At 44.2% G+C, this 27610-nt stretch overlaps 3 protein-coding genes across 7 annotated transcripts; 2 read left to right on the top strand and 1 right to left on the bottom strand.

The window, feature by feature from the left end:
- Positions 1 to 355: 355 nt before the first annotated feature.
- LOC122494118 (major allergen I polypeptide chain 1) lies at positions 356 to 2150 on the bottom strand. Its single transcript, XM_043599057.1, has 3 exons — positions 2042 to 2150; positions 1698 to 1885; positions 356 to 506 (listed from the first exon to the last, which is right to left on the bottom strand). Exons 1-3 carry the CDS (start codon positions 2100 to 2102, stop codon positions 477 to 479), a joined length of 279 nt encoding a protein of 92 aa, XP_043454992.1. The 5' UTR covers positions 2103 to 2150; the 3' UTR covers positions 356 to 476.
- A 3609-nt stretch (positions 2151 to 5759) lies between these two features.
- LOC122494117 (major allergen I polypeptide chain 2) lies at positions 5760 to 8034 on the top strand. Its single transcript, XM_043599055.1, has 3 exons — positions 5760 to 5869; positions 6383 to 6564; positions 7811 to 8034. Exons 1-3 carry the CDS (start codon positions 5809 to 5811, stop codon positions 7895 to 7897), a joined length of 330 nt encoding a protein of 109 aa, XP_043454990.1. The 5' UTR covers positions 5760 to 5808; the 3' UTR covers positions 7898 to 8034.
- A 2819-nt stretch (positions 8035 to 10853) lies between these two features.
- ZNF181 (zinc finger protein 181) lies at positions 10854 to 27320 on the top strand. 5 transcript variants are annotated; one of them, XM_043600644.1, is made up of 5 exons: positions 10854 to 11909; positions 12565 to 12639; positions 17534 to 17654; positions 17892 to 17978; positions 19178 to 27320. In XM_043600644.1, the coding sequence occupies exons 2-5, from the start codon at positions 12631 to 12633 to the stop codon at positions 20653 to 20655; spliced, it is 1695 nt and encodes a 564-aa protein (XP_043456579.1). In that variant the 5' UTR covers positions 10854 to 11909; positions 12565 to 12630; the 3' UTR covers positions 20656 to 27320. The 5 variants fall into 5 exon arrangements, with proteins under 5 accessions (XP_043456579.1, XP_043456580.1, XP_043456581.1 ...); XM_043600645.1 differs by having other exon boundaries at positions 11141 to 11903; XM_043600646.1 differs by having other exon boundaries at positions 11162 to 11903; positions 17895 to 17978.
- Positions 27321 to 27610: the final 290 nt, after the last annotated feature.

Here is a 27610-nt window from a genome sequence, read left to right as displayed (position 1 = left end):
AGCAGGTTCTGACGCCCGGGAGCCTGTAATCTTTGGCAGACACTTTACCTCTCCGAGCCCCAGTCTCCTCGCTTGTAAGACTGGGATGATTACTCCCGTCTCTTGAGGTCACTGGGAGGCTGAAATTTGATAGATAATGCATGTGAGGTGTGGGTCCTGGTCCACGGAAGTGCTCAGACATGCCACCTGTTCTAATGGTCATCACCCCTCCCCCCACCTCTGGGATTCAGGGGAGGAAGGACATCTGACTGCATTCAAATCTAGCCACGGTTGGAAGGCACACTGGTGGTCCCCCCGCTGCAACACCCCTCCACCCCCCCCCCCCAAGCCCAGCCCAAGGAGCAAGCACTCTCCATGAATTGCAAGGCTTTTATTGCTGGAATCCTCTAGTAAGACACCTGGACATGGCAGGCTGCTGAGACTACTTAGTGATCAGTTCAGTGGCTTCCTTAGGGCTCCTGGCAGTGATGGCTCCATTAACACAGAGGACTTGTGTATATTCTGTCCTGCAAAGAGAAAGTCAGGAGACCTGGTGAGACCTTGAGGGGTATGCGAGACATCAAGCTCTACTGAGCACGCACTGGACACTTTGTGGGGAGGAGCCTGCAGGCTTGTTTGGAGGGTGGCTTCTGGATCTGAGCAGGCCAAGGTGGTTCTTCCCAATCTACTGCACAACAAGAGAATCCCAGGGTGTGCCTAGAAGCTTCCTCCAATGAAACAGAGTGAAGAAGAGGGGTGACTATGATGGGATGGAGTGCAGTCTCGGATAGAAGTGGTAGACTTGGATAGAAAGAGGCTGGCAAGAAGGTCCTGGCAGGGCTCCAGATGCATCTGGGAGACTCCAGGAATGAGCTGGTCCAGCCTGCTTCCTCCTTCTGTCCTTTGGACACTTGTTGCTGAAGCAGTAGCTTGTTCCTACTTTTGGGACAGCAGAGAGAGGATTCACTGGAATTCTCCACTCAGGGCATCCCAGGCCTGGGCAGGGCAGGAGGAGAACTTTTTGGAAGCTGCCTCTCCTCGCCTCGCCTCGCCTCGCCTCTCCCCTCCCCTCCCCTCCCCTCCCCTCCCCTTCCATCATCCTCTCTCTTGGTATGTGAGGCACAGAATGGCAGGGCAGGAGGAGGGCTTTTGGAAGCTGCCTCATCTCACCTCCCCTCGCCCCTCCCTGCCCCGCCCCTCTTCTCCCCTCCCCTCCTCCTCTCTCTCAGTATTTGAGGCACAGAATGGCCCTCTGGGACCCAGGGAATGAAGACAGATGAGGGGTTTTTTTTGGGGGGGGGTGGAATATGGAACTTGAGGAGTTAAGAGAAAAGGAACTGATGTTTGGAGATAGGAAGCACCTAGTGCAAACAGTTTGAAGATCCAGTCTCACGTGCTGGAGAGGCTGGAGTCAGGAAGGCCAGAGCTGAGGGCCTGACACTGAGGCCAAGTGATGCCAGGGACACAGAAGGGCCTGCAGACTCCCAAGCTGGTGGCCAAGCAGCGTTGAGCAGCCTGGGCCAGCCCCAAAGCTTGAGGGGTAGGCTGAATCTTCCCCACATGATCCCCTCTACTTCCCCAGCCATGGCGTCTTTCTCCTCCCAGATTCCCAGGGAAGGGCCATGGTGGAGAAGAAACATGAGCAACCCCCCTCCTGCACTGCCCTGAGCAGACCCCCCAGACAGGCGTCAGAGGCACAGACACAGAGCTAGACCCACCAGCAAGCTGAGAGCATTCTCCTTATCCTCTTCTGTCATTTTCGCATCAACGCAGTTCTTCAGTATTCTGGCATTTTCCAATACTTCAGATTCTGTATTGTATTGTGCCACTTGCTCAACATATTCGTCAGGGGTTCCCGTCAGGAATAGGTCAACATCCCTCTTCACGGCTGGGCAAATTTCACAATCTGGAACACAAAGACAAGCTGACCCTCCCTTTTGAAAGACCTTCATCAGGACACATTCTTCCCTTCCCCTTCCCGCCATGCTCAGAAGTGCCCTGGGAAGGTGTTAGAACCCCTGGAGAATCTGTGTCCCCAGACACTCATGTCCCAGACACCTACTTCCACCCGAGATCAAGAGCAAGGCAGCCCAGAGAAGCACGAGAACACAAGCCCCCTTCATGATGCAGTGGCAGGTGCTCCCTCCCCAGCCTGGAACCCTTTTGTACCTGCTGTGGCCGCAACAGTAGGGCAGGGTGGGAGGGCTGCGTCTGACATCCTTTTCCAGGAGGCACCGCCAGGCCTCTCTGGGCTGCTTCTCAGAATTGCCTGGGGGCTGTGGAGGGAGGAGATGTATGTGTGGGCAGGATCCTAAGTCCCCGAGTCAACAGATGACACTACCTTGGCTCCCCTTCCCCGTCTTGAGGGCTCTGTCCAAGTGTCAGCTGACACCAGTAATTTCAGAACTGAAATTTTCTAGGTTGACTGGGGAAAGGGGCAAGGGAGTCTCCCAAGTCAGGCCTCCCGAATGATGGCCAATGTCAGCCTGTCATTACATGTGACCTTGAAGATGGTCTGGTCTCAACTTAACGGATTTTTCAGGAAACCCAGTGCTTAGCTAGTGGACTCACAGCTAGCAAGTACCAAAAGAAGGCCGGTCTCTGGTGGCTCCTGCCCTGCCTTCATCATAATCTGTGTCCTTGACCTGCTCAGTGGCCTCCCTTGAGCCAGTCTCCTGAATCTGATTCTGGAGCCCTGAACCCTCCCCTACATGCTGGTGCCCAGGTTCTAGTCGTCTCTTGACCGAGTCCTGTCACCTGGTCACTTTAATAGCACCTCAGGCAGACACAGAAATATCATTTCCCCCCAACTGGCTTCTTCCTTTGAGTTTCTCTATACTGTTCATAGTATTCACACCATTATCTCTCTGGAGATACAATCCGAGGAAAAGCCAGACTGCTTCTGTGGCCTGGGACCGCCGTGTGCTCTGCGTAGCCAGCGCCCCACCAAAGACCTGCTGCTTTTCTGAATCTACTCCTGCCATTCTCTCCTCCCTCATGGGTCTCCTTTCTGCTTCTTGACCACGCCAGGGCCTTTGCACGAGCTGTTGCCACTGCCCAGGATGCTCTTCCTAACAAGTATATGATTCATGGCATAATTGCTCAGGGCTCCTCAAACGCTGCCTTATCAGAGAGACTTTCCCACATGCTTGATCCCTTATGTCAGGGCCCTCCACCTCCCCCAGCAGCACATGCTGTTCTCTCCCACTTCGTCTCCCTCCATAGCACTCCTTGTCATTTGTTGATCATCTTCCCCTCCCCCTTAGATGCATAATGAGCTCCAGGAGAGTGAGGGCTCTGCCGTGTGTGCTGCTGCATCCCCAGGATGAGGAGAGGGGCCAAAATGTAGCAGGGACTTCACGAATGTTTGTTAGATGGAAGAAAGGAATATCTCATTTCTGTGGAGTTGATAACCGAGAACATTTGTACTTAATGCTTGCTTGCTGGAGGTACCTGCTGGGCCTTTTCTCTGAGTCTCTGTGACAGAAGGAGGTTTGCTGGAGCCCAGAGCTGAAGGTAAGACAAAAGTTTTCTGGTTCCAGTCAGAACTCTATGCCAAACAGGATTCACATCCGGTAACTGCTCTTGGCTAAGAGGAACCGAGTCCTGAACTCCAGCTGTCAGCCACCATGGAGCCACTCCAGTCATGAGGCCCCAAGGTCATACCTATGATGGTCACCTCATGACGAGCTCAGGTCACTGCAGATGTTCCTCAGAGGTTCCTGGGCAACTATCCGCCTGGGAACACAAGCTTCATGTGCCCCAGACTGGCCATGCTTGCTCTTTCTTTACTGGGACAGAATTTCAGGGTGGTCAGGGCACTTGGGCAAGGATCACACGTCTGCTGTCCTTCACTAGGCCCTTCCTTCAAGTTCTCCCCAGCTTTGTGAGATGGTGAAGCCAGATTTTGGAGTGCTGGAGCAACACAGTCAGGATGCTGATGTCTGTGCAGACCCACTGGGTGCCACAAGTCCGTCTGAGATATCTCTTCATGTGGAGACATTCGCCGAGGTCAGGGGCACTTGCTGGCTGAAGTCTTGCCAGTATATGCAATCCTTTCCTAATGCAAGTGTTTGGTTTGTTTTTTTTTAAATGCATTTTTATTTGGGGATAGTTCTAGACTTACAGAAAAGTTGCAAAGATTTGTCAAAACTGACATTGGCATATTACTACTAACTAAATTCCAGACTTTATTCGGATTTTACCAGTTTGTTCATTAATATCCTCTTTGTGTTCTAGAATCCCGTCCACATCCTACACACACTGCATTAATTGTCATGTTTTCCCAGTCTCTTCTGGTCCGTGATAGTTTCTTAGTCTTTCCTTGTTTGTCATGGCCTTGATAGTCTTGAGGACCAGGTATTACAGAATGTCCACTAAGCTGACTTTGTCTGCTGTTTTTCTCATAGTTTAAGAGTCTGAACTTTAGGTATGGGGTTTAGGGAGACACCAAAGAGGTGACGTGTCGTATTGTCACGTGGTAATATGTATCATCCCTGGTTACGTTAGCCTTGATCATTTGATTAATGTTGGCTTGGCCAGGTTTCTGCATGGTTTTTCCCCTTCTCCTACCTACTCTTTGGAAATGAATTATTAAGTCTAACCCACTCACAAGGAGGGCAGGCAATAAGCTCCACCTCCTTAAGGGAGAGTACCTATGTGTATTATCTAGAATGCTTTTGTAAAGAATATCTGTCTCTTATCTCCTTATTTATTTATTTAAACATTTATATCAGTATGGACTCACACATTTAATTGTATACTTTGGGTTATCAACCAATACAATGTTATTTCTTTTGTTTGCTCAAATTGTTTCAGATTTGGCCACTGGGAGTTTCCTTCTACAATTTTCATGGACTATCTCATCATGTTTGTGCCAATAAACTACTTTCCTAGATTAGAAGGTTGAGTTTAGCTCTTGAGAGCGTTTAAGCACCTTTGGTTGACCTGGCACCTTGGTATGTGGAACTCCAACTCACAATGGACATAAGAGACAAACTTTACAACCCCACAACTATTCACTAATGTTTCTGGATGGGCTAGTAAGTCCAACCTCCTCTTGGGATTAAGTTTACTGATGGAGGAGGGTGAGACAGGGCCAAAGCTGGAGCTACTGGGAGTCAAGAAGGTGCCCAGGCATTTGCTTCCTTAAGGGTGAGAGGGAAGCAGGTGACATGATCCTAATTTAGAGCATTACCAGCCCTTGAGGAGGCCTACCTGCCCAAGGGTCCTGAGACTCCCCTAGTAGGGAGTGATTTGTAGCCCAAGGATGGTGTCCACCCATTCTCAGGGCTTGATCCACAGACTGCAGCAGTTAAGGTGTTCAAGAGGCTTGAGTTGGGACTAGCACCCCATACTTATCTCCAGGACTTAAACTTGGGCACAAGTAAGGTTTTTGGATGCTCTTTTGTCTACCTGTAGTGGTGTAGACCTGTCCTTGACCCCTCCTGTGATTTTCATCTCTTTGTCTTGGGAGGGTATCGCACTTGGGAGCCAGGATAGTTTGAGGGAAGGAGTAGCAGGAAACAGGGGTGACAGTTGGAGCTGGGACAACAGAGCAGTTGGCTCAGCATGGAATCACTTAGACACATCACCTCCAGTTGGTCTTTGGCAAAGAAGAAACCACATCCTCTCCAAGAGCTTTGCCCTCAAGAGTAGGAAGGGCTTCCCACTCTTAACAGCCCAAAGGCTGAGGGAGCCACATGTGCCAGGTCCCTGCCCACAGGCCTTTGGAGCTTCTAGGGGGGGTGTGGGCTGGGCTTAGGGTGCTAGTAGTTTATAAAGCAGCAGAAATCCTGTCCTGAGCAGAGCATTCTAGCAGCTGACACGATGAGGGGGGCACTGCTTGTGCTGGCATTGCTGGTGACCCAAGAGCTGGGCGTCAAGATGGGTGAGAGCAGATGGAGGGACAGATGACCTTCCTGATCCTTGCCCTGCTCTATCTCACTCCTTTACCTCCCATGGTGATCTCCAAACAGGTTCTAGCCACAAAGTTAGGCGGCAGCTGGGAGATCATTGTCCAGGAGTCCTGCAGAACCCCCCTGATGTTTTTAGTCATTGAATGGAGGGAGAGGTTTGGAGATGGAGGGGTCATTAGTTGTGCACACAATAGGGGATAGTTAGTTGGGGGTAGTGGTGCTTATTTGAAAGGCAGAAACAGGCAGGCTGGGATGCCCGGAGGCACCGGTCAGGGGTCTCTCCGGCTGCTCTCTTCTGCTGAGAGTGCCTCATAGAAAATGTTCTGTCTGTCTGGGATGTAAGCAGTCCTGGGAGTGGGCAGGTCTCTGCGGAAGGTGAGTCAGAAGACCCTGGACATATGTGAGTTGCTTCCAAGTGGTGGGCAAACAGGAACCTCCTACTCTGCTGATTCTTTTGTTAAGGTGTTTTCTGTTTGTGTCTTCAGCGGAAACTTGCCCCATTTTTTATGACGTCTTTACTGCGGTGGCCAGTGGAAATGAATTACTGTTGGACTTCTCCCTCACAAAAGTCAATGCTACTGAACCAGAGAGAACAGCCATGAAAAAAATCCAGGATTGCTACGTGGAGAACGGACTCATATCCAAGGCCTTGGATGCACTAGTCATGGTAATTTCCTATCCTTCCCCGCCTCCCCAACCTTCACGCTGCGCGTGCAGCAGATTGTAATATTCCACATACAGACCATGCAGTCAGGGGCTACATGGCAGGTAAGAGCTATAAACAATCAAGCACATAAACCTTTGCTCCGCTCTACAGCACATAGAATACGCAACCTCACGCCATGTGCACACCCAGCCTGTTCTTCTACCACACGTGTCCCTTGTGTGCGAATTACCTTACGCACAGTTGGACAATAGGGGACTAATATCGGTGTGGCATAGAAAGCGTGTTGACTCATAGGATTTTTTTCTTTCTAGGTTAGGGGTGTCAGAATTGCAGGAGTAGGATTTTAGCCTTCCACAGGAAAGAGAAAGTTCTTCATTCAGCTCCTGCACATGTAGGAGCCTTGTCAGTTCTAGTTGAGGAATATTGAAACGAAGGCACCTGCCCTCAGACTCTCTTCCCAGGAAGGGACTCCCTGGCTTTGGGAAGCTTCTGGTTTTTGGCTTCTGTTTTACTTCCCCTTGTGCCCACCTTGATGGCCGCTATTCCTTTGGTTCAGAGTCTCACTTCCATCTGTATCATTTCAGGGTCTAAAGTCAGATTTTCCACTCTGTTGTTCTGGTGCCTGAGGCCCTCGAGGCAGCTCCTAGCTACGTGCAGCTGCACCCCAGCGCTAGTCAGTGTGTTTCTGGTGAACTATCTTTTTCTGTTATTTTTCTTGTTGCACAGTTAGGTCGGTTTTGGCTAGTCTGCCTCTTACCTCTACTTGCCCTTAAGTGCTGATTCTGTAAAATGAGAGCTTTGTGAAGAAGTGGAATTTCTTGCACGACTACGGGCACCCAGGGCGCATGGGATTGTTCACAACACCCACATCCCCATTCCATACATCCAGCACACCTGACAGATGAGTCTCGGGTGAGGGAGACATCGCATGGACCCAGACTCAGCTCCCTTGCCCCTCACCCAGGCCCAGCCCCCACCGCGCCCTCCAGAATCTTCTCCTCTTCTTGCCTCCCCCACTGGTTGTTCAGACTCCCTCCTGGCACAGGTGCGTGGGTGACGGGGGAGCCGTCTCCATCCTGGTCTGACGGATCGCGGCCCTCTCTCCAGAAATCGGTCTGTGGGCTAGAGGTTCTTGCTAGGGACGGAGCGGAAGGACTGGGGATGAGGCATGAGGTGATCCTGGGGGAATGGATAGCGCTGCCATGTGCTCAGGTCTTCTGTCCCTGCTCGTCTTACTCTCTCCCAGATAACCATCAGCTCCAGCAAAGATTGCATCGTTGAAGCAGTTCAGAACACCGTAGAAGATCTCAAGCTGAACACTTTGGGGAGATGAATCTTTGCCGCTGATGCCCCTCCTGAGCCCCATCCTCCTGCCCTGTTCTTTACACCTAAAGCTGGAATCCAGACACCTGTCCTCACCTAATTCACTCTCAATCAGGCAGACTAGAATAAAAAAACTGCATCTTAGCACCCCCGGGGGGCCCCGTGTCTGTGTTCTGTGCGGGAAGCGTGGGAGGCCTGGCAGGAGATCCTGGGACATGGCAAAGGGAGGTGACATGTGCTCATTGAGGGCATGGGGACTGGAGGCAGGCTGAATGAGGAGCACATGTGAGCGGTATCCTCTTCCTCGGGCTATTCTCTCATCTGCAAAATGGGGATTAAGTGTGAGGATTAAATGAAATCACATACATGTAACCCCAGGATTCATCACCATGGAAGGATAAAAATGTTGTCCATGTAGCATATTTCCAACTCTGGCATTTGTCACAGCAGCAGAGCCTCTAGTCCCTTAAATGTCATCCTGGCAGGGGCGCCTGGGTGGCTCAGTCGGTTAGGTGACCGACTTCAGCTCAGGTCATGATCTCAAGGTTTGTGAGTTCGAGCGGGGCATCAGGCCCTGTGCTGACAGCTCAGGGCCTGAATCCTGCTTTGGAGTCTGTGTCTCCCTCTCTCTGCCCCTCCCCCACTTGCACGTGTGCAAGCGCTCACCCTCTCTCTTAAAAATAAACGTTAAAAAAAAATGTCACCCTGGCAATTTAAAGGTGACTCAGGTGATGACCTGAGTGGGTTTATCACAAATCCTCTCTGTGTCTCAGTGGCATTTGCCATTTTCTGCTTCGTTTTTAAAAAATTTCTTAATGTTTATTTTTGAGAGAAAGAGAGAGAGTGCACACAAGTGGGAAGGGGCAGAGAGAGAGAGAGAGAGAGAGAGAATCCAAAGCAGGCTCCAGGTTCTGAGCTGTCAGTGCAGAGCCTGACACGGGTCTCAGACCCACAAACTGTGCGATCATGACCTGAGCCGAAGTTGGACACTTTAACCGACTGAGCCACCCAGGCACCCCACCATTTTCTGCTTCTTTGGTAGATGTCTTCTGAGGAGGCCAACCTTTCTGCAGAAACTCTCAGTTCCACTGCTGTTCTTGGGTTCTGCCAGCGGAACCATGACCCCTATGCAGTCTTGGCTCAGGAGGAAGGGAGAAAAGAAGTGGATGGAAGAAACTAACCCAGAGGGAATGGCTGTCATGGGGGAGATCTGGCTCTTCTCTGGCCTAGTGGTTGAACTTAAGCATTTCAATTCACCTGTTTACTCATTTTACATCTGGGTTTCACACCTACCAAGTCTGCTAGACCTAACGTTAACTGTTCAGGTCAGACTAAAGGTCTACAATTTTACTGAGAAGTACAAAATAGAATTTGAATTGATAAGGGGCTAAATCATATCCCGTATATGTAGGGGATAAATTGACACTATAGAAATGTCAACTATTCCCAAAGCCATCTAAATTAATCTTGGTTCTAATGAAGATTGATTTAAAGTTCCTCCAAAAGAATAAATTCTTTTTAAAAAAAAATTTTTTTTTCAACGTTTATTTATTTTTGGGACAGAGAGAGACAGAGCATGAACGGGGGAGGGGCAGAGAGAGAGAGGGAGACACAGAATCGGAAACGGGCTCCAGGCTCTGAGCCATCAGCCCAGAGCGCGACGCGGGGCTCGAACTCCCGGACCGCGAGATCGTGACCTGGCTGAAGTCGGACGCTTAACCGACTGCGCCACCCAGGCGCCCCTGACTGGCATATTTAAAACCAGCTTGCTTATTACGCCTGTGACTTCCCGCTCCACCTGCCTCTGGATTTCTCTTTATTCTCTACTCATTAGAGTGCCTCTATCCTTTTTGGAGTGCTCACATGTTAGGGTTTCAGCTTTGAAGCAAGTTCTTTAAGAGCTGGACATAAAGAGCTACTGAAACAAAAGGACTAGCCCTCTATTTAAACTTCTCACCTCTGCCCCAGCCCCATCTAGTCTTTTAAGGTTAGCCACTCCCCTCACCCCACCGTGAACTTAATTTATGTGCCAAATATCTGAAGGCTCATAATGGGAAGACTTCATAATTCTCTCAGGAAGGTTATGAGAAAAAGCAGCAACAATGCAGAATCCGTACGTAAAATTTACTGGATGGACCACGCAGGGACTGTTATATCTAAATGTAGTTTAAAGTGTTTGCAGACTGGTAGTAATCCCAGAACTTGTCTGAACTTGTCCAGAACTTGTCTGGGGCACCTGGATGGCTCAGCTGGGTGTGAGCACGCGCGCGCGCGCACACACACACACACACCATCTTCTTTATCCATTCATCTGTCAATGGTCTTTTAGGCTCTTTCCACACTCTGGCTATTGTCGATAGGACTGCTATAAACATTGGAGTGCATGTGCCCCTTCGAAATAGCACACCTGTGTCCCTTGGATAGATACCTAGCAGTGCAATTGCTGGGTCGTAGGGTATGTATTTTAATATCGAAAAGGCTTTTGCTCTAAAAGAACAATGACCAAGAGATGTGCAATTCTCAGAGAAGGAAATATTAAAGCCAACAGACACATGAAAAGATTCTCAACCTTATTAACGACAAAAGATATGCAAATTTAGGCCACACTGAGCCACAATTTCACACCTAGCAGACTGGCAAAATCTGAAAATTTCACAAAATCAAGTGCTGGCAGTAATAGCTGGCAACCAAAATAACTATCAACCATGCTGGGAGTGCAAATTGGTACAATTTTGGAATACAATTTGTCATTGTATAATAAAGACGTGGATGGGACTATATTTTGCATTGGCAAATCTTTTCCTCTTACATATTGTAAGCCTTAAGAAGAATCTAGGTGGTGTCACAGTGTTTTTGCAAACTACTCTTGCTATAGGAATTAAGCACCACACCTACAAGATACATACCGAGGTGGAGGCACACTGATGAATCTGATACACGTAAGTACTTGAAATATACAAGAAAATTCATAGCCACACAATTTATCATTTAAAAATAAATACAATTGAAATCAACAATTATAAATTAAAAGAAAGTAAAGGATAAACCCACAGATACACCCGCAGTAGGCTGCTTTGGCCGGCGGACATCTGCAGGTGGCGCGCGTTTGGGTGGGCGGGGCGAGGTCAGCGCTTCTGGGGACAGAGGTGGGGGAGGCTCTGCCCGTCATCGGAGGAGTGATGGTCTTTTTCCTCAAAGCGTTCGCTCGAGCCTGTCATTTCTGAGTCCTTCGAGGACCTGTACACGTGACGGCGGCAGTCAGTGTCAGAGCCGCGACGCGACCGCACACATTTCCGGGAAGTGGCGTCTGTGCGCTGACAACTGTTGCCATGAAAGCCCGGACACAGGGCATTTTAGGGAACGACAGGACTGGGCAAGCGGACGCCGAACACTCAAGACCCTCACGTGCTGACCACAGTGGCCCAGGCTTTTGTACGAGAGGAGACCTTCCGCTGGCAGAGGCCAGCTCTCCGCCGGCACCAAGCAAGGGCGGCCCACGTCCCGGCAGGAGGACGTACGCGTGAGCAGACCGGCGACCCGGAAGACCTTTCGCGGCCGCCTAATTTTCTGGGAAGTGTAGTTTCGTGGTTCGGGCGCCATTGTACTTAAGAAGCAAGCAGAGGGCGATCCTGTTGTCCCCTGGATACTTCGCGTGCGCTTCCCGGTGGAGCAGCTCTGCGACGAGAGCCATCCGCCGGGGCGTTCCTCAGACCGCGCGGCCGTTTTTCTCGCCGGGCGCCCGGAGCTCGCACGGCCGCGCAGCCTTCTGGGAAGTGTGGTTTTACGGGGGGACGTGCGAAGCGCCGGTAACTTGTCCCCGACGCGGAGGCGTCTGGGAAATGCCGAGCTGGCGTGGGCTCCGTCTCCCGTCCACCCCGCGGTAGTGTCGGGAAAGCGGCCGAATTTTCCAGGGATAGTGCGGTTCTCGCGACGGCGGCGGCCCTGGTCCGCGGAGGTGCGGGCTCTGGTCCGCCCGGCCCGGGCCTCGGGGCCAGGGAGGGCCCGCCGGAACTCAGGCAAGTGTGAGTCCCAGCAGGGCGGCGGGGCGCCGGGCACGCTGCTGCCTAGTCTACCCCGCGGGGGGAGCACCGCCTGGGCCTTAGCCTCCTGGACCTCTCTGTAAAAGGGGTATCGCTTACCTCCTGGAGTTGTGACAAGGAAACGGGCGAGTGAGTGTGCAGGGTACGCACTGAAAGAAAACCCCATCCGCAGTGGTTTTTAGCCAATCCGGTCATGAAACTGACGCTTTTCACGTGTGCAGCCTTCAGCAGATGGGTTCAGTGTCGCTAAGTTTCAGTTTTCTCACCCTTTAGAAGAGAAATATGGAATAATGTGAATGTCCACCATGCATAGTTGTGAAGATTGAACGAGCTCTTCACATGATTACTCTTGTTCTGTGAGCCTGTCTCGTGTGTGTGTGTGTATAAAATAAGTGTATACTTATATACATATATATATATACATAAATATACACACACACATATATATAGTAGATTTACACACCGTTGGCGCCTGGTGAATGATTACCTCGTGCTAAGGAACACTCTGCTAGTTCGGGGGAAGAATGGAGTCTGAGAAAGTGATTCCCAGTGTACTTTTCCTTGCAAGTGTGTTACAGAGCTGCAAGATAAGCCTCATTTTTCATGGCTTCTTTTTTGTGTTGATCTGCCTTCTCAGGACACTACTCTTCTTTAAGACAAGAGCCTGAAAAGAGGACTGTGTTGACTTGGAAATTGCAAAGCCATGTTGCAGGTAAGTCGGTAAGGTCCCCGGATCTTCCTGAAACACCTTAGCAGAACTCTTGAGTGTTTGCTTTGCTTCTCTTACCAGTTCCTACCTAACGAAGTCCATTTAGGGACTGGATCTATATGATTCCTTTCATTATAGCAAAGGATGGAGCCCACAGAAGAACTCCCAAAGTACTGTCTACTCTCAGTGCTCCTCTTCTGCCATTTTTCTGCTTGAAGCCTCTGTAGAATCTTGAGCAAAAAAAAAAAAAAAATTTTTTTAATAATTTTTTTTTTAATTTTTTTTTCTTTTTTTTTTTAATTTTTTTTTTTTTCCAACGTTTATTCATTTTTGGGACAGAGAGAGACAGAGCATGAACGGGGGAGGGGCAGAGAGAGAGGGAGACACAGAATCGGAAACAGGCTCCAGGCTCTGAGCCATCAGCCCAGAGCCCGACGCGGGGCTCGAACTCCCGGACCGCGAGATCGTGACCTGGCTGAAGTCGGACGCTTAACCGACTGCGCCACCCAGGCGCCCCTAAAAAATTTTTTTAATTACAATTCAGAATTCATGTTTAGAATTTTAGGCTATTTGCTTTACAGTTGTCAAAGCAGTATCATGTGGTCTCAGTTAATGGTATGCCAGTCCTTCCAGTTGTTCAAGTCAAGAGATGTTTGGAGTCATCTTTGATTCTTTCCTTTCTCTTGTAACACATTCAGACGCCCTAGTTGAATCTGAAATACATCCCGGATATCTACAGAATCTCACCAATGGTTGCAACATCACCGTCGCCACCACCGCCACCACCGCCACCACCATCCTGTCATTCCTCAGCTTAAAACTCTTCAGTGACCCTAACTCAAGTCAGAGTTCTATAGTGACTTAAAATGCTTTGTGCAGGGGCGCCTGGGTGGCTCCGTGGGTTAAGCGTCCAACTCTTGATTTCGGCTCGGGTCATGACCTCACATTTGTTAGATCGAGCCCTGCATCGGGATCCTTGTTGAAACCTAAGAACCTAAGAGTCTGTCTTTCCTTCTTTCTCTGTGCCTCCCCTGCTGGTTTCTTGCATGTGTTCTCTCTCTCTCTCTCTCTCTCAAAAAAAAAAAAAAAAAAAAAAAAAGAAAAAAAAGGAAAGAAAGAAAGGAAGAAAGAAACCAAAATGCTTTGTGCAATTACGCTTTTATCCCCCGATCTCATCTTACTGCTCTGTCTCCTTGTTCCCGTGAGCTCTAGCCCCACTGGCTACGGCTTCCAGGCCTTGGAAATTGCTGTACCGTCTGCTTGGAATATTCTTTCCCCAGATATGTAGAAGCTTGATTCTTAACCTCCTTCATAGCTTTGCTCAGTGGTTACTTTCTCAGGAAAGCTTTTGCTAACACCTGCAGTCAACTTTTCTAACAATCACTTCTACTTCTCCTCACTGCTTTGTTGTTTTCCGAAGTGATTATCACTCACTAGATAACACGCTATTTAGTAAGTGCATATGCTCGTTGTTGGTCTCCTCCCTCTAGGAGGGATTTTTTTTTCCCCCTGTCTGGACTGTTTTCAGGACCCAGAGTGGCATCTGGCACAAAACTGATGCTTGGTTGTTCAAAATAATAAGTTTTCACCATAGCCGCACTTTTGGTTTCATGGAGGAAGACTTTATTAATTATAAGGGAATGGGAATATAAGGAATTAAACAATTATAGTAAACATAAAGAGGGAGAGAAGTATAGAGAAGAACAGAGAAGGCTTAATACAGCAAATCAGGTACTTAAAACATCTGACCTTCTGGCTCGGGAAACCCTGCGGTGACCAGCCCAGTTGGAGTCCCAAGGGTCCTGGAAGGAGCCTCCTCCCCTCAGGTGAGACTTCTGAGTAGCTATCCTGCCAGGGCAATATATACATATACTGCCCTTGTGTGATTTATGGTTAGTCATTAAGTTTGCCTAAGTGCAGTGCTGAGCAAGCTGTTTTTTGTTTCTCTTATCATATCTCACCCAGGAGCCTGGCATCTGCATAGTCCTTTTCCCTTCCTGATCCATTCTAGGAGGCCAGCCTGATTTGGCTCAAGGAGGAACATGAGGCACATTAATCCCTCTTGGCGTCAGGAACAGAAGGGCCAGTTTTGATCTTGAGGCCAGATACGGCATACAAGCTGACTAAGCCCCCATGATTGTGTATGTGTGGCTCTGGGCAGAAATGTGTAACGAGTCACATGAACAGCTTTACACGGAACATTAGTAAATCGTTGTTGAGTGAATGAACTTTGAAAAAAACGGTTAGGATCCTTGAAAAAAAAGGGTAGGATCATCAGGTGGAAGGTGAAGCCTGGCATATGTTGGTGCCATAGTGTTAGTGGCATATGTGCACGTTGGGCAGAGTCTGGGTTTCTTGGGAATGTTAGATAACTAGGGGAAAAAACTTTTTTTTTTTTAAGTAAAAGCTAAAGTGAACTAATTGCCAAAATCATTCATTGATACATTTTGTGAACACTTGTGAACTATCTGTTGGGAAGAATCTTACATAGGTTTGAGCGTCCTATCCCGTGACATACAGGACTTTGTAATCTAGTGCAATACTAAGAGAACTTTTCTTTTCTTTTCTTTTCTTTTCTCTTCTTTTCTTTTCTCTTTTCTTTTCTTTTTTCCTTTCTTTTTTTCTTTCTTTTTTTTCTTTCTTTTCTTTCCTTCCTTCCTTCCTTCCTTCCTTTCATTTGTTTTACTTAATTAGAGCACAGGAAGGGCAGAGAGAGGAGAGAGAGGGAATCCCAAGCAGGTTCCTCACTGTCAGCGTGGAGCCTGATGTGGGCCTTGAACTTGTGAGCCATGAGGTCATGACCAGAGCCAGAATCAAGAATTGGACACTTAACTGACTGAGCCACCCAGGCACCCCCTAAGAGAACTGTGGTGGAAATGTTCTTTTTGTGTACTGTCCAGTATGGAGCCACCGGCCCTGTGTGACTATTGAGTACTTGAACTGTGACTAAAGTGACTCAGGAACTAAATTTTAAACTTTACTTAATTTTTAATTTTTATTAATTTAAACGTACATAGCCAAATGTGGCTAGTGGCTACTGTTTTGAGCCAGTACAGGGCTGGTAGAAAAGTAAGAAAGCACAAGAAATTAAGATAGGTGCTGGAATAAATATCCTAAGTTCTTCTGGGGACAAAGATGAATGAACATCCCAGGCTGCCCAGGCAACTGAAGGGGCAGGAAGAGTTGAAGCATCCCTGAGGAGGCAAGGCTGGAACTGGTTTTGGTGACCCAGGGTACCAGGGAGGCAGAGATAGAAGTGAAGTTATACCCTGAGAGAACATCTTGAGCACAGGTAGATAGGGCTAAGAATCTTTCAAGGAACTGTGAAAATTTTCTAAAGTGGTGGTTCTCCAACAGGGGTGATTTTGTCTCCTTTAGCCCTACCCATAGGGGACATTTGATAATGTCTGGAGGAAACATTTTTGGTTGTCACAGCCCTGGGGTGCAGGGGAATGGGTAGAGGCTAAGGGTGCTACTAACTAAACACTCTGCAATGCACAGGACAGCTCCCACCACGATAATCCAGCCTGAAATGTCTATTGACATTGGTCAATAGACCAATGTACTTGAACTGTGACTTCAGCTCGGGTCATGATCTCACGGTTCGTGAGTTCAAGCCCTCCGTTGGGCTCTGTGCTGGCAGCTCGGAGCCTGGAGCCTGCTTCTGATTCTGTGTCTGCCTCACTCTCTGCCCCCTGCCCTGTTCACACTCTGTCTCTGTCTCTCAAAAAGTGAAGAAATGTTAACAAAAATTTTTTTAAAGTAAATAAATACACTTAAATAAATAAAACCAAAGACCAGTATCACTAATGAATATACAGGCCGAATATCCAAATAAAATAATAGAATATTGAATCAGCCACTTGGAGTGAAAAATGTATCATAGCCAAACGATGTCCATGTCTTCAATGAAAGATAATAATAATGCCATTTTAAATGTATACATTTTTTGCACATATTATAGTTTGACTAATGAGTAAGCTGTTACTGAACATTTAAGCTTTTTCTAAAGGTTTGCTATTTTAAATAATATCATGAATGGGTACTATTTTCTTAGAATATTTTCCTTGAAATGTATTCTCTGATTCTTTGCCTGTACTTTTCAAAATTTTTTTTTTTTAATTTTAGTGTTTATTTTTGAGAGAGAGAGAGAGTGCACAAGTTGGGGAGGAACAGAGAGACAGGGAGACACAGAATCCAAAGCAGGCTCCAGGCTCTGAGCTGTCAGCACAGAGCCTGACGTGGGGCTGGAGCCCACAAACCCTGAGATCATGATCTGAGCCCAAGTCGGATGTTTAACCGACTGAGCCACCCAGGTGCCCTTCTTTGCCTGTACTTTAAGGTCCAATTCAAGGACTGCCTATGGCATGAAACTGTTCTTTAGTTTTCTTGCCCATGGGTCTCAATTTTTTTAAATTACAGATCATCAATACAAGGTTTAATTATATACCATAAATGGTTTTTGTTTATAAACTAGTTATATATGTATCTTTCTTTAATATAAAGATGTCTTTTTTCTGAACATACTGGATCATTCTTTTGAACCTTATTGGATCATCATTTTTTATTTACCTGTCATGTAAGCTATAAAAAAAATACAACTAAGTACTTGACTGTATGCTGTCACATGTTGAATGCTGATTTTAAAAATTTTAGAATTTTCTTCCCTTTGGCAGAAAAAACTCTCCTGAAGCAAAAACTCTCATATTTCTTACCCTTATTGTAAAACAATGCCAAACACATAATTATCCAATTACTATGTAACTTAGATCCCTGATCATTGCTATAACTATTGAATCTTGTTCCCTTTCTTCTACAACTAGGGTAATTTTGTCCCTTAGTCAGTGAGAGAAGTGGCCCTGGCTATGACTGAGCCTAAATATGTTTGCTCTTTCAGGTGACATTTAGTGATGTGGCCATAGACTTCTCTCATGAAGAGTGGGGATGGCTAGATTCTGCTCAGAGGGATTTATACAAGGATGTGATGGTCCAGAATTATGAGAACCTGGTTTCTCTAGGTAAGCATAGCTCCTTCTCTACCCCATTGGGGGAGATTTTCTGTCAATTACTGGAGATCCTCTTGAGTAAATGACTGAAATTTTGTTTCAGATTCCCAACGATGTGTAGAGTTCTGTTGTGCCCTGCCTGAAGCTTATCTTCCCATTTCAGTGAAACTTCCTTTCGTTCCTTTTATGATGATGGCCTCTCCTTCACGAGGACCACAGTTTAAACAGGTTCTGTATTTTTCCTGTAAGCAGGTCTTTCCATACCTAAGCCGTATGTGATCAGTTTATTGGAGGATGGGAAAGAACCTTGGATGGTGGAGAAGAAACTGTCAAAAGGTATGTTTCCAGCTGAGTCGTGGAGAATCAGGCAAAAGAAGTCTTTGTTAAACATGCTTGTGGAAAGTAGGGAGGCATTTTTGCATATTTTAGGGGTACTCTCTTCAGAGATCCCAAATGTAACATATGAGGGATCCTTAGATTTCAAAACAGCCATTCCTCCACCCCGGGTTATTATCTTTCTGCATTACTTATGTTATCTAATCAAAAATGGAGGTTTTGCCATCATTATAATTCAGATTGTTATTTTATTTGCAACAAAATAAAGCAAATTATTCTCTTTAAGTCCACTTAAGGAAAAATATACAAATGGTTTTAGGCAAAGAAAGGCTGTCAGTTAGATGGCAAATGAGTTTTCCCCTAAGGCTGAGCTTCGAGGGTCAAATGTGGACATGAGTGATAGAGGAAGTAAAGAATGTATAAAAACGTTTCTAGGAACAATGTTTTCTAATGTCCAATAAATGATACGATTTTACACAGATCCTACACAAACAAAGCCTAAATCTTTTAGAGCGATAAAGAATATTTATTTTGTTCGTTGTTAACTGTGTAACGCAGTACTGTAAATTGTGCATTTTGGGGAGATTGGGTGGCTCAGTCGGTTGGGCATCCAGCTCTTGATTTTGGCTAAGGTCATGCATGATCTCGTGGTTTGTGGGATCAAACCCCATGTTGGACTCCGGACTCAGCATCGAGCCTGCTTGGGATTCTCGCTTTCCCTCTCTCTGCCCCTCCCCTGTCTCAAAATAAATAAATAAACTTAAGAAAATAAATTGTGCATTTTAAGCATACTAACTGACAGTAAATTGAGAATAACTGAAGGTTGGAGAACCAAGGCTGTGAGACCAAAATGTGGTCTTTCACATAAATGTAGGTACAGAATAGAATGTTGGCTTGGAATCCAGAATACCTTGTGTGCCTTTTTTTCCTTACAGTTTCACTTTTTTTCCATAGACTGTTTGCCTGTATTTAACTCATTTTCCTTATTACTCTCTGTTCCCGTCTCTGTAAGCTGTCTCTGTTTTCTGCTCCATTTGAACTTTGTTCAGAAATGATTGAATACATGAGAATTGTCAGTTACGTGCTTTCTGGGGATGAAGATGTGCTGTATTTTTCCTCTAGTTCTCTAATCCTTCCATAGAAGTTTCTTTTTAAGAAGTACAGAAAAAGCAGTGTTTTGCTTTCTTGATATATTTCAGATTGGGAATCAAGATGGGAAAACAAGGAATTATTAATGAAGGAGGATATTTATGATGAAGATTCACCCCAGATGGTAATAATAGAAAAAATTACAAAACAAGGTCATGAATTTTCAAATTTTAACAAGGACTGGGAATTTATAGAGGCGTTGGAGGGGAAGCGTGAAAATCAGGTAGAACATTTCAGACCTGTGACCCTCACCTTTAGAGAAAGTCCCACTGGGGAAAGTATTCACAAATTTAGAAGCATCCTCCATTTAAAGTCTATTCTTTCTGAACCACAAAGAATTTCTGCTGAAGGGAAATCACATAAACGTGATATATTTAAGAAGAGCTTACAAAAAAAACCTGTTATAAAAAATGACGATATCAATGGTGGAAAGAAACTTTTGAATCCTAAAGAAAGTGTGGCAGCCTTCAGCCAGAGCAAATCTCTTACCCTTAACCATTCTTATAATAGAGAGAAAGTCTATACATGCAATGAATGTGGGAAAGCCTTTGGCAAGCAATCCATCCTTAATCGCCATTGGAGAATTCATACCGGAGAGAAACCATACGAATGTCATGAATGTGGGAAGACGTTTAGCCATGGCTCATCCCTAACTCGGCATCAGATAAGTCACAGTGGAGAGAAACCTTACAAATGTATTGAATGTGGGAAGGCCTTTAGCCACGTGTCATCACTTACTAATCATCAGAGTACTCACACTGGAGAGAAACCGTATGAATGTATGAACTGTGGAAAGTCGTTCAGTCGTGTTTCACATCTCATTGAACATCTGAGAATTCATACTCAAGAAAAACTCTATGAGTGTCGAATATGTGAGAAGGCCTTCATTCATAGGTCATCTCTCATCCACCATCAGAAGATTCACACTGGAGAGAAACCTTATGAATGTAGTGAATGTGGAAAAGCCTTTTGCTGTAGCTCACACCTTACTCGACATCAGAGAATTCACACTGTAGAGAAACAGTTCGAATGCAACAAATGTCTGAAAGTCTTTAGCAGCTTGTCATTTCTTATTCAGCATCAGAGTATTCATAATGAAGAAAAACCTTTTGAATGTCAGAAATGCAGGAAATCCTTCAACCAGCCAGAATCACTGAACATGCATTTAAGAAATCACACTAGATTGAAACCTTATGAATGCAGTATATGTGGGAAAGCGTTCAGTCATAGGTCATCCCTGCTTCAACATCACAGAATTCACACTGGAGAGAAGCCCTATGAATGTATTAAATGTGGGAAGACCTTCAGCTGTAGTTCAAACCTTACTGTACATCAGAGAATTCATACTGGAGAAAAGCCATATAAATGTAATGAGTGTGGGAAGGCTTTTAGCAAAGGTTCAAATCTTACTGCCCATCAGAAAATCCATAATGGAGAGAAACCCAGTAGTGCAATAAGTGTGGAAAAGCCTTTAGGCCATATGAATCTTTCTACGTGTGAAAAATCATATAAGCGAGAAACTGTATGAATGCGATATTTGTCATAATACACTTAGCCATAGATCCTTCCTGAAAATTTATACTGGAGAAAAGTCTTTTGAATGTAATGAATGTGGGAAGGTCTTTAGCAGTAATACAAGCCTTACTGTCTATCACAGTTCACACTGTAGAGAGAATGTTTATTGCCTTCATAAAGGCAATAAATACGGGAAAGCCATTAGCCACTGTTAATCCCTTAATTGACAGAAGTAAGTACACACAGGAGAAAAACCCTATATATGTAGCATATGGGAAAGACATGAGGCAATATGAATCTCTTATTGAACACAGGAGAGAAGCAATATGAATATAAAAATTGTGGGAAGTCCTTCAGTGAAAGTGTATCCCTTATTCTGTCTCAATTCACACTGGAGAGAAAGCTTGTATGAGAAATGTAGCAAACTGTTCATTGCGTTATCTTGCTAGACCTCACAAGATTAATGCTAGAACAGCCTGAAGGACGTAGGAGTTATGTGTAAATCTTTCTTTACAATGATGTTATTTGTAAGCAGTTCTACAGGAGAGCAAATGAGTAGATTATAAATGAATATGCATTTCTTATAGCAATAGCAAACAATTTTACTCGAGTCCTGCATAGAAGTTTCTTTAGCTAATGGGCATGTGAAGATAATTTAGTCACCCAGTGGATCCAGGAAATGTTTTAAAGTTAAAAATTAAAGCTGCAAAAGAAGTAAAAGGTGGTGTGAATAAAGTTTTTGGTCTCTAATAAAATCAGTTTGTATATAATGAACTCTTTCACTGTGACACTGATATTTCTTGCAAAGTTTTTTACTTTCCTCTTGAAGCATTAAGCCTTGCTGTGTGCTTTAGCGGGAGACTAGCTAAGCTAGAGAAAAATGGCTTGATCTCTGTGCTAAGAATATCCATATTTTCGTGAAGATAATTCACAGTCCATTTCCAGTTGGCTTAATTCACACATTTTAATTTTTACCAGTGCAGTGAGAACATAGCCAAGAAACAACAAACTATGAAAGATCAGAGCAGGCTTAATGGTGGATGTGCTTTTCAATCTGAATCTTAAAGGATGAGTACTAATTACCTGTGTGTGGGCACATACACTCTGGGAGTCGTTCTAGGCAAAGTACACAGGCCTGTTCTGTCATGTTAACTCTATCTGGACTCCATGATCCAGAGTCGAGTTTCATGCTTTGTGGCTTTAAGGTATCCCTGCTGGGAGCATGACTGATAACAGCAACAGTCATTTCTCCATCCTGGATCATAGTTACGGGAGTTTACATTGAAATTAATAGTACAGAGCTGTCCCCATTACCCTTCCTCCAGCCTGCCTACCAAGTTTGAAAACAGCTACTTGTAATATGTGCCTTCTTGAAATGCTTGAGAGGCATTTTATTTTCTACACTGAACCTTGACAGGTAATTATGGTTTGTAAAGGGGCTGGCTTCAAGTAGTCTTAAGTTTTAGATAAATGGAATAGTCTTACTTGTCTCATGGTTTCCTATCTTGTGACGAGAAGGATAGTACAGAATCCTGTCTGGGTTGGATTAGGACTGTCTGGACACTTGGGAGTAAACGGCACTCATATAGCTTATATTTCAGGTTATGCTCTCTATGGTGTTTCGTGTCATAAGAAAGACATTATTTTAAAAAGGAGTACTATATCACATGTAATCGTGATGTGGAATGAGTGATAGGGTTTCCACTTTAGACAAAATACTCTAGTATTTGTGCAACCCTAACAAAGCCAAGAGATGAAGGCACATTCCATAGCAATTCTCAATAGAGATAGTAGATTTGGAATGGGATGGTGAGTTTTTAAAAAGCAGACATTTATCTTTCCTTTGATTTAGTTTTATTTAAGACATTGTAAAATTCTAAGGAATGTTGAAGGATCTTTGAGAGACTTAAGCACAGCATGGTGTCAAGGATTAAGAACTGTTACAATTATGGATAGATTGGCCACTATATATGTACAGTTGTGGGATAATGGCAAGTGTTCTGTTTCTCCCATTCTTTGTCCTTCCTCCTGTCTCGAGCACTGGTACCACACAGTTGAAGTAGCACTTTAATCCCCAGATTTTATTTGCTTTCACTACATGATGTTACCTTGTTATTTTGTTACGAGAGGATTCATCCAAATATTCAAACTTTGAATGAATTAAACACATACAATTAAAAAGCATAAGCATGCGCATGATAACGTTTTACAATTCTTGGTTTAAAGTGCCTTCACAGTGATACTGTGGTTCAGGTTGTGCAGATTGTTGTGTTAATCCTCATACCGGTTTTCTAGCAAGATAGTTTAATGTTGATCTGGCTGCACTTCAGGGACGAGACACACACAAAAAAACTTCCATGCTGTTCTGCCATCTTGGCCCCTCTCTTCACAGTGATACTGAACTAGGAAAAGAAAGCCAGAGTTAAATCAAGACGGTGAGGACTTAAAGTGGTGAGAGTGTATTACCTTGTTGCGGATTGGGCTAAGATCATGATGTTACAGTGTCACTGATGGAGAATCCTACTCCATCATTTCTGTTAACCATTTCTTGAGCATCTGTGGGCCAGGTAAATAAAAGACACTCTATACCTTTCAAGAGCTCAAAAGTGTATGTGTGCATGTGTGTGAAGACTATGCCCAGAAGTCATGTCACCCGACTATAAATCCAAGTTGCGTGTCTAGTGGCTTTATATGATCTTGGACAAATTACTTCAACATCTATAAATGGTGATAGTAATACCTCACAGGATTTTAGGAAGATAAATGAGTTAATTTGTATGAAATGTTTGCAGTGTCTTGCACCTCAAAAGCATTCAGTGAGTATTAGCTATTAATTTCATCACTCTTATCTACTTACTGTTTCACTTTTCGGGGGGTCCTTATAAGACACTCCCATTTCCTTCCAACACATCCACCTTTCATATTTGAGCCATTTCCAGAGGGAATATGTTTATTACCCTGTAATACTCCCAAGGAGACACAAAGAGCACCAGATAAAAGAAGATGAGACAAAAATCCACCTGGGCTGCAGGAAGGAAGAATGGTGCCCTAAAGATGGTTTTGGAGAAAAGTCAGAATAAGGGAGACATTGTCAATTAAACAGTAATATTTTGAAAATAATCTTTTCTTTTTTCTTCCTTCCTTCCTTCCTTCCTTCCTTCCTTCCTTCCTTCCTTCCTCCCTCCCTCCCTCCCTCCCTTCCTTCTTTTCTTCAGCAGTACGTCTTAACTGTGGACCTAAAATACTCAGTAAACCATGTTGTAAACAGATGTGCTGTCATCAGGTTTTGTTGTTCCATTTATAGAGCACAGGCAGAGCAGAATTAGCATAATTCTTAAGGGTCCTAGGATTTTCAGAATGGTAAATGAACACTGGTTTCTGCTTAAAGTCATCAGCTGCATTTGCCCTTAATAAGAGTCAGCTTGTCCTTTGAAACTGAAGCCAGGCATTGACTTTTCTCTAGCTATGAAAGTCCTAGATGACATCTTTTTCCATTGAAGATCTTTTGCTTAGTGTAGCCATCTTCAGTAATTATTTTAGCCACATCTTCTGGACGGCTTGCTGCAGCTTCCACATCAGAACTTACTACTTCACCTTGTACAGAGATGGCTTCTTAAACTGCACGAATCAACCTCCGTTAGCCCCATTTCCTCTCTGTAGCTTCCTCGCCTCTCCCAGCCTACCAAGAACTGAAGAGTTCGCACTCTGGATCAGGCTTTGGTTTATGGGAATATTGTGACTTCTGTTCACACATTTCTGTGTTCACTGGAGTAGCACTTTTAATTTTCTTCAAGAAATTTTCCTTTGCGTTTACAACTTGGCTGTTTGGTGCAAGAGGCCTAGCTGCTTTCAGCCTAACTTGGCTTTTGACCACCTTCCTCACTAAGCTTAATCATAGCTTTTGATTTCAAGTGACAGATGTGTAACTCTTCCTTTCACTTGAACACTTAGAGGCCATTGTAGGGTTATCTGTTGGCCTAATTTCAATATTGTGTCTCAGGGAACAGGGAGGCCTAAGGACCAGACAGAGATGAGCAGGTGGTTAGTGGAGCAGTCAGAACGCACTATTGGTTAAGTTCATGGTCTTATATGTGTGCAGTTTCTGGCACCCCAAAACCATGACAACTATAACATCAAAGATCACTGATCACAGGTCACCATAACAAATATAATAATAAAGAAAAAAGAATATTGTGAGAATTACCAAAATGTGACAGAGACATGAAAAGGCAAATGCTGTTTGAAAAATGATGTTGACATTTGTTTGATGCAGGATTGCCACCAACCTTCATCAGTTTGTAAAAAATGCAATATCCGCAGACCACAGTAAAGTGAAGTGCAAGAAAATGAGGTATGCCTGTATAACCTCGGGGAAGTCCTTTCATTTCTCAAGCCTTGATTTCTACATCGAACCAAGATTAATTCCTGTTTTACCAGGTGTTTTTGAGAATTGAAGAGAAAATACTCCTAAAGCAAACAGTGGAGTGCTGGTACATGTGAGTTGCTTGGTGTGTTTTTCTTACTTTTATTAATCCTCCCACTGACTATGAGGTGAGCGTCATAATCATCTCCATGGCATTGTCAGCAACCTGAGATTCGACAGCTCTAGCAAGTTTCCCAGAGTCACACATCTCAAACAGGCTAAATTTGAACACCCTCCCAAGAGACCATGCAACTGCCCCATGACGGTATTGTGTCTCAGAAGATTAAGGTTTCTTTTGCAACCACACAGGTCCTCTTATGCCTTTTTGAACAAACAAACAAACAAAAATATTCTCTTTAGCATGCTGTTCCTTCAGCCTAGAATGCCCTTCTTATCCCCCCTTTTACCATGCTCATCTGTCAGAGGGACTACTGTTCACCTTGCAAAGTTCACTTCAGTTGTCACCCAGGCTTCCTCAGGCACTAATGGAGGAAATGAGGGATAAAAATGCTGTAGGTCATATGGAAAACCAAGAGCAAAAAGGCAGAAGTTCCTGCTCTCCAGTAATTACTTTTAATGTAAATAGATTAAGTTCTCTGATAAGAGATTGGCAGAATGGATTAGAAAAATGTTCCAACCAGATGCTGTCTACAAGTGAGTCACAGTAGGCCCAAAGACACAAATATGTTAAAAGAGTGGGAAAAGCTCTTTTATGCAAAGAGTAACCAAAACAGAGCTCTGGCGCCTATATTAATATCAGACAAAATAGACTTTAAATCTGAAAGATTTCAAGTGACAGGGTCACTGTATATTACTAAAATGTTCAACACAGGAAAAATATATACCAATTATAAGCATTTGCACATCTAATAACAGGCCCATAAAAATATGTGAGGCAAAGTTGACAGAATTGAAGGGAGAAATAGACTGTTGTATTAATAGTCTATAATTAATAAGTGGAGTCAATACTCCACTTTAAATAATGGGTGGATCACCACACAAAAGATAAATAAAGGAATAAAGGACATAAACAACAAGCCAACTACACCTAACAGACAAATAACATTCCACCTCAAAACTGCACAATACACATTCTTCTCAATTGCACATGGCATATTTTTCATGATGGATTTATGTATTAGCCCATAAAACAAATATCAGTAGCTTTAACATATATAAAGTAACTTTGTTGATCATAACAGGAGGAAGTTAGAAATTAAGGAAAAGTGGACAATTCACAAATATACAAAAATTAAGCTATACAGTCATAAATAACTGTTATGGCCTGAATGTGTCTTCCCCCAAGTTCCTATGTTGAAGTCCTACTGTGTGATGTGTTGGTATTAAAAGGTGGGGCTTCTTAGAGATGCTTAGGTCATAATGGTAGAACCCTCATGAATGGGATGGGTGCTTTTAGAAAAGAGATCCCACAGAACTCTCTTGTTCCTTCTGCCCTGTGAGGATACAAAACAAATCCTGCAACCTGAAAACCTGACAATGCTGGCACCTTGATCTCTGACTTCCACCCTCAAGAACTGTGAAAAATAGATTTATCCTGCTTACAAGCTATCCAATCTCTGGTATCTTGTTATAGTAGCCTGAATGGACTAAGAAAATAACCAATGAGTCAACGAATAAATCACAAATTAAATCAGAAAATACTTAAAGACTAATGAAAACACAGCATACCAAAATTAATGTCGTATAGCAAAAGCAGTGCTAGGAGGGAAATTTGTAACATAAATTGCCTATATGAGAAAAGATCTGAGAATCCATAACCTAACTTTACACCAAAAAGGTATGGAAGAAGGAAATAATAAAAAACAAAGTGGGGATAAACCAAATAGAAAAACACAGAGAAAATCAGTGAAACCAAAAGTTGGGTCTTTGAAAAAAATCAACAGAATTGACAGAACGTTACCTAGACTGACACAAAAAAAAGAAAACACAAATAACCAGAAATGAAAATGGAGATCTTGCTACCAACTTTACAGAGGTAAAAAGGATTATAAGACAATATTAAGAATAACTGTACACCAACAAATTATTTTCTTTCTCTACATTTTTATTTAGATTCCAGTTAACATACAGTGTAATATTGGTGCACCAACAAATTATATAATCAAGAAGTGGTCAAATTCCTTGAAACACAAAGATTACCTAAACTGACTCGAGGAAATAGAATATTTCAACAGATCTGCTTTATAAAAGTTAAAAAAAACTAGATTTACTCTATAAAAAGTAAAGAGATTGAGTCAGTAATCAGAAACCTCCCAACAAAGAAAAGTGCTGTACCAAATGGCTGTACAAGTGAATTCTACCAAATATTTAATGCAGATTTAACACCAATCATTCTTCTCAAGCTTCTAAACAATTAGAGGAAAAAAATTCTCTATGAGAACATTGTTCTCATACCAAAGCCAGATAAAGAAATCACATGAAAAGAAAATTACAGAGCAGTATTCTTTGTGGATATAGATGCAAAAATCCTCAACAAAATATTAGCAAATAGAATCCACGAGTATATTAAAAGATTTATTCACCA

The sequence above is a fragment of the Prionailurus bengalensis genome, chromosome E2, assembly GCF_016509475.1.
Source record: "Prionailurus bengalensis isolate Pbe53 chromosome E2, Fcat_Pben_1.1_paternal_pri, whole genome shotgun sequence".
Lineage (NCBI taxonomy): Eukaryota > Metazoa > Chordata > Mammalia > Carnivora > Felidae > Prionailurus > Prionailurus bengalensis.
This window is presented reverse-complemented; position numbering and strand designations above follow the sequence as displayed.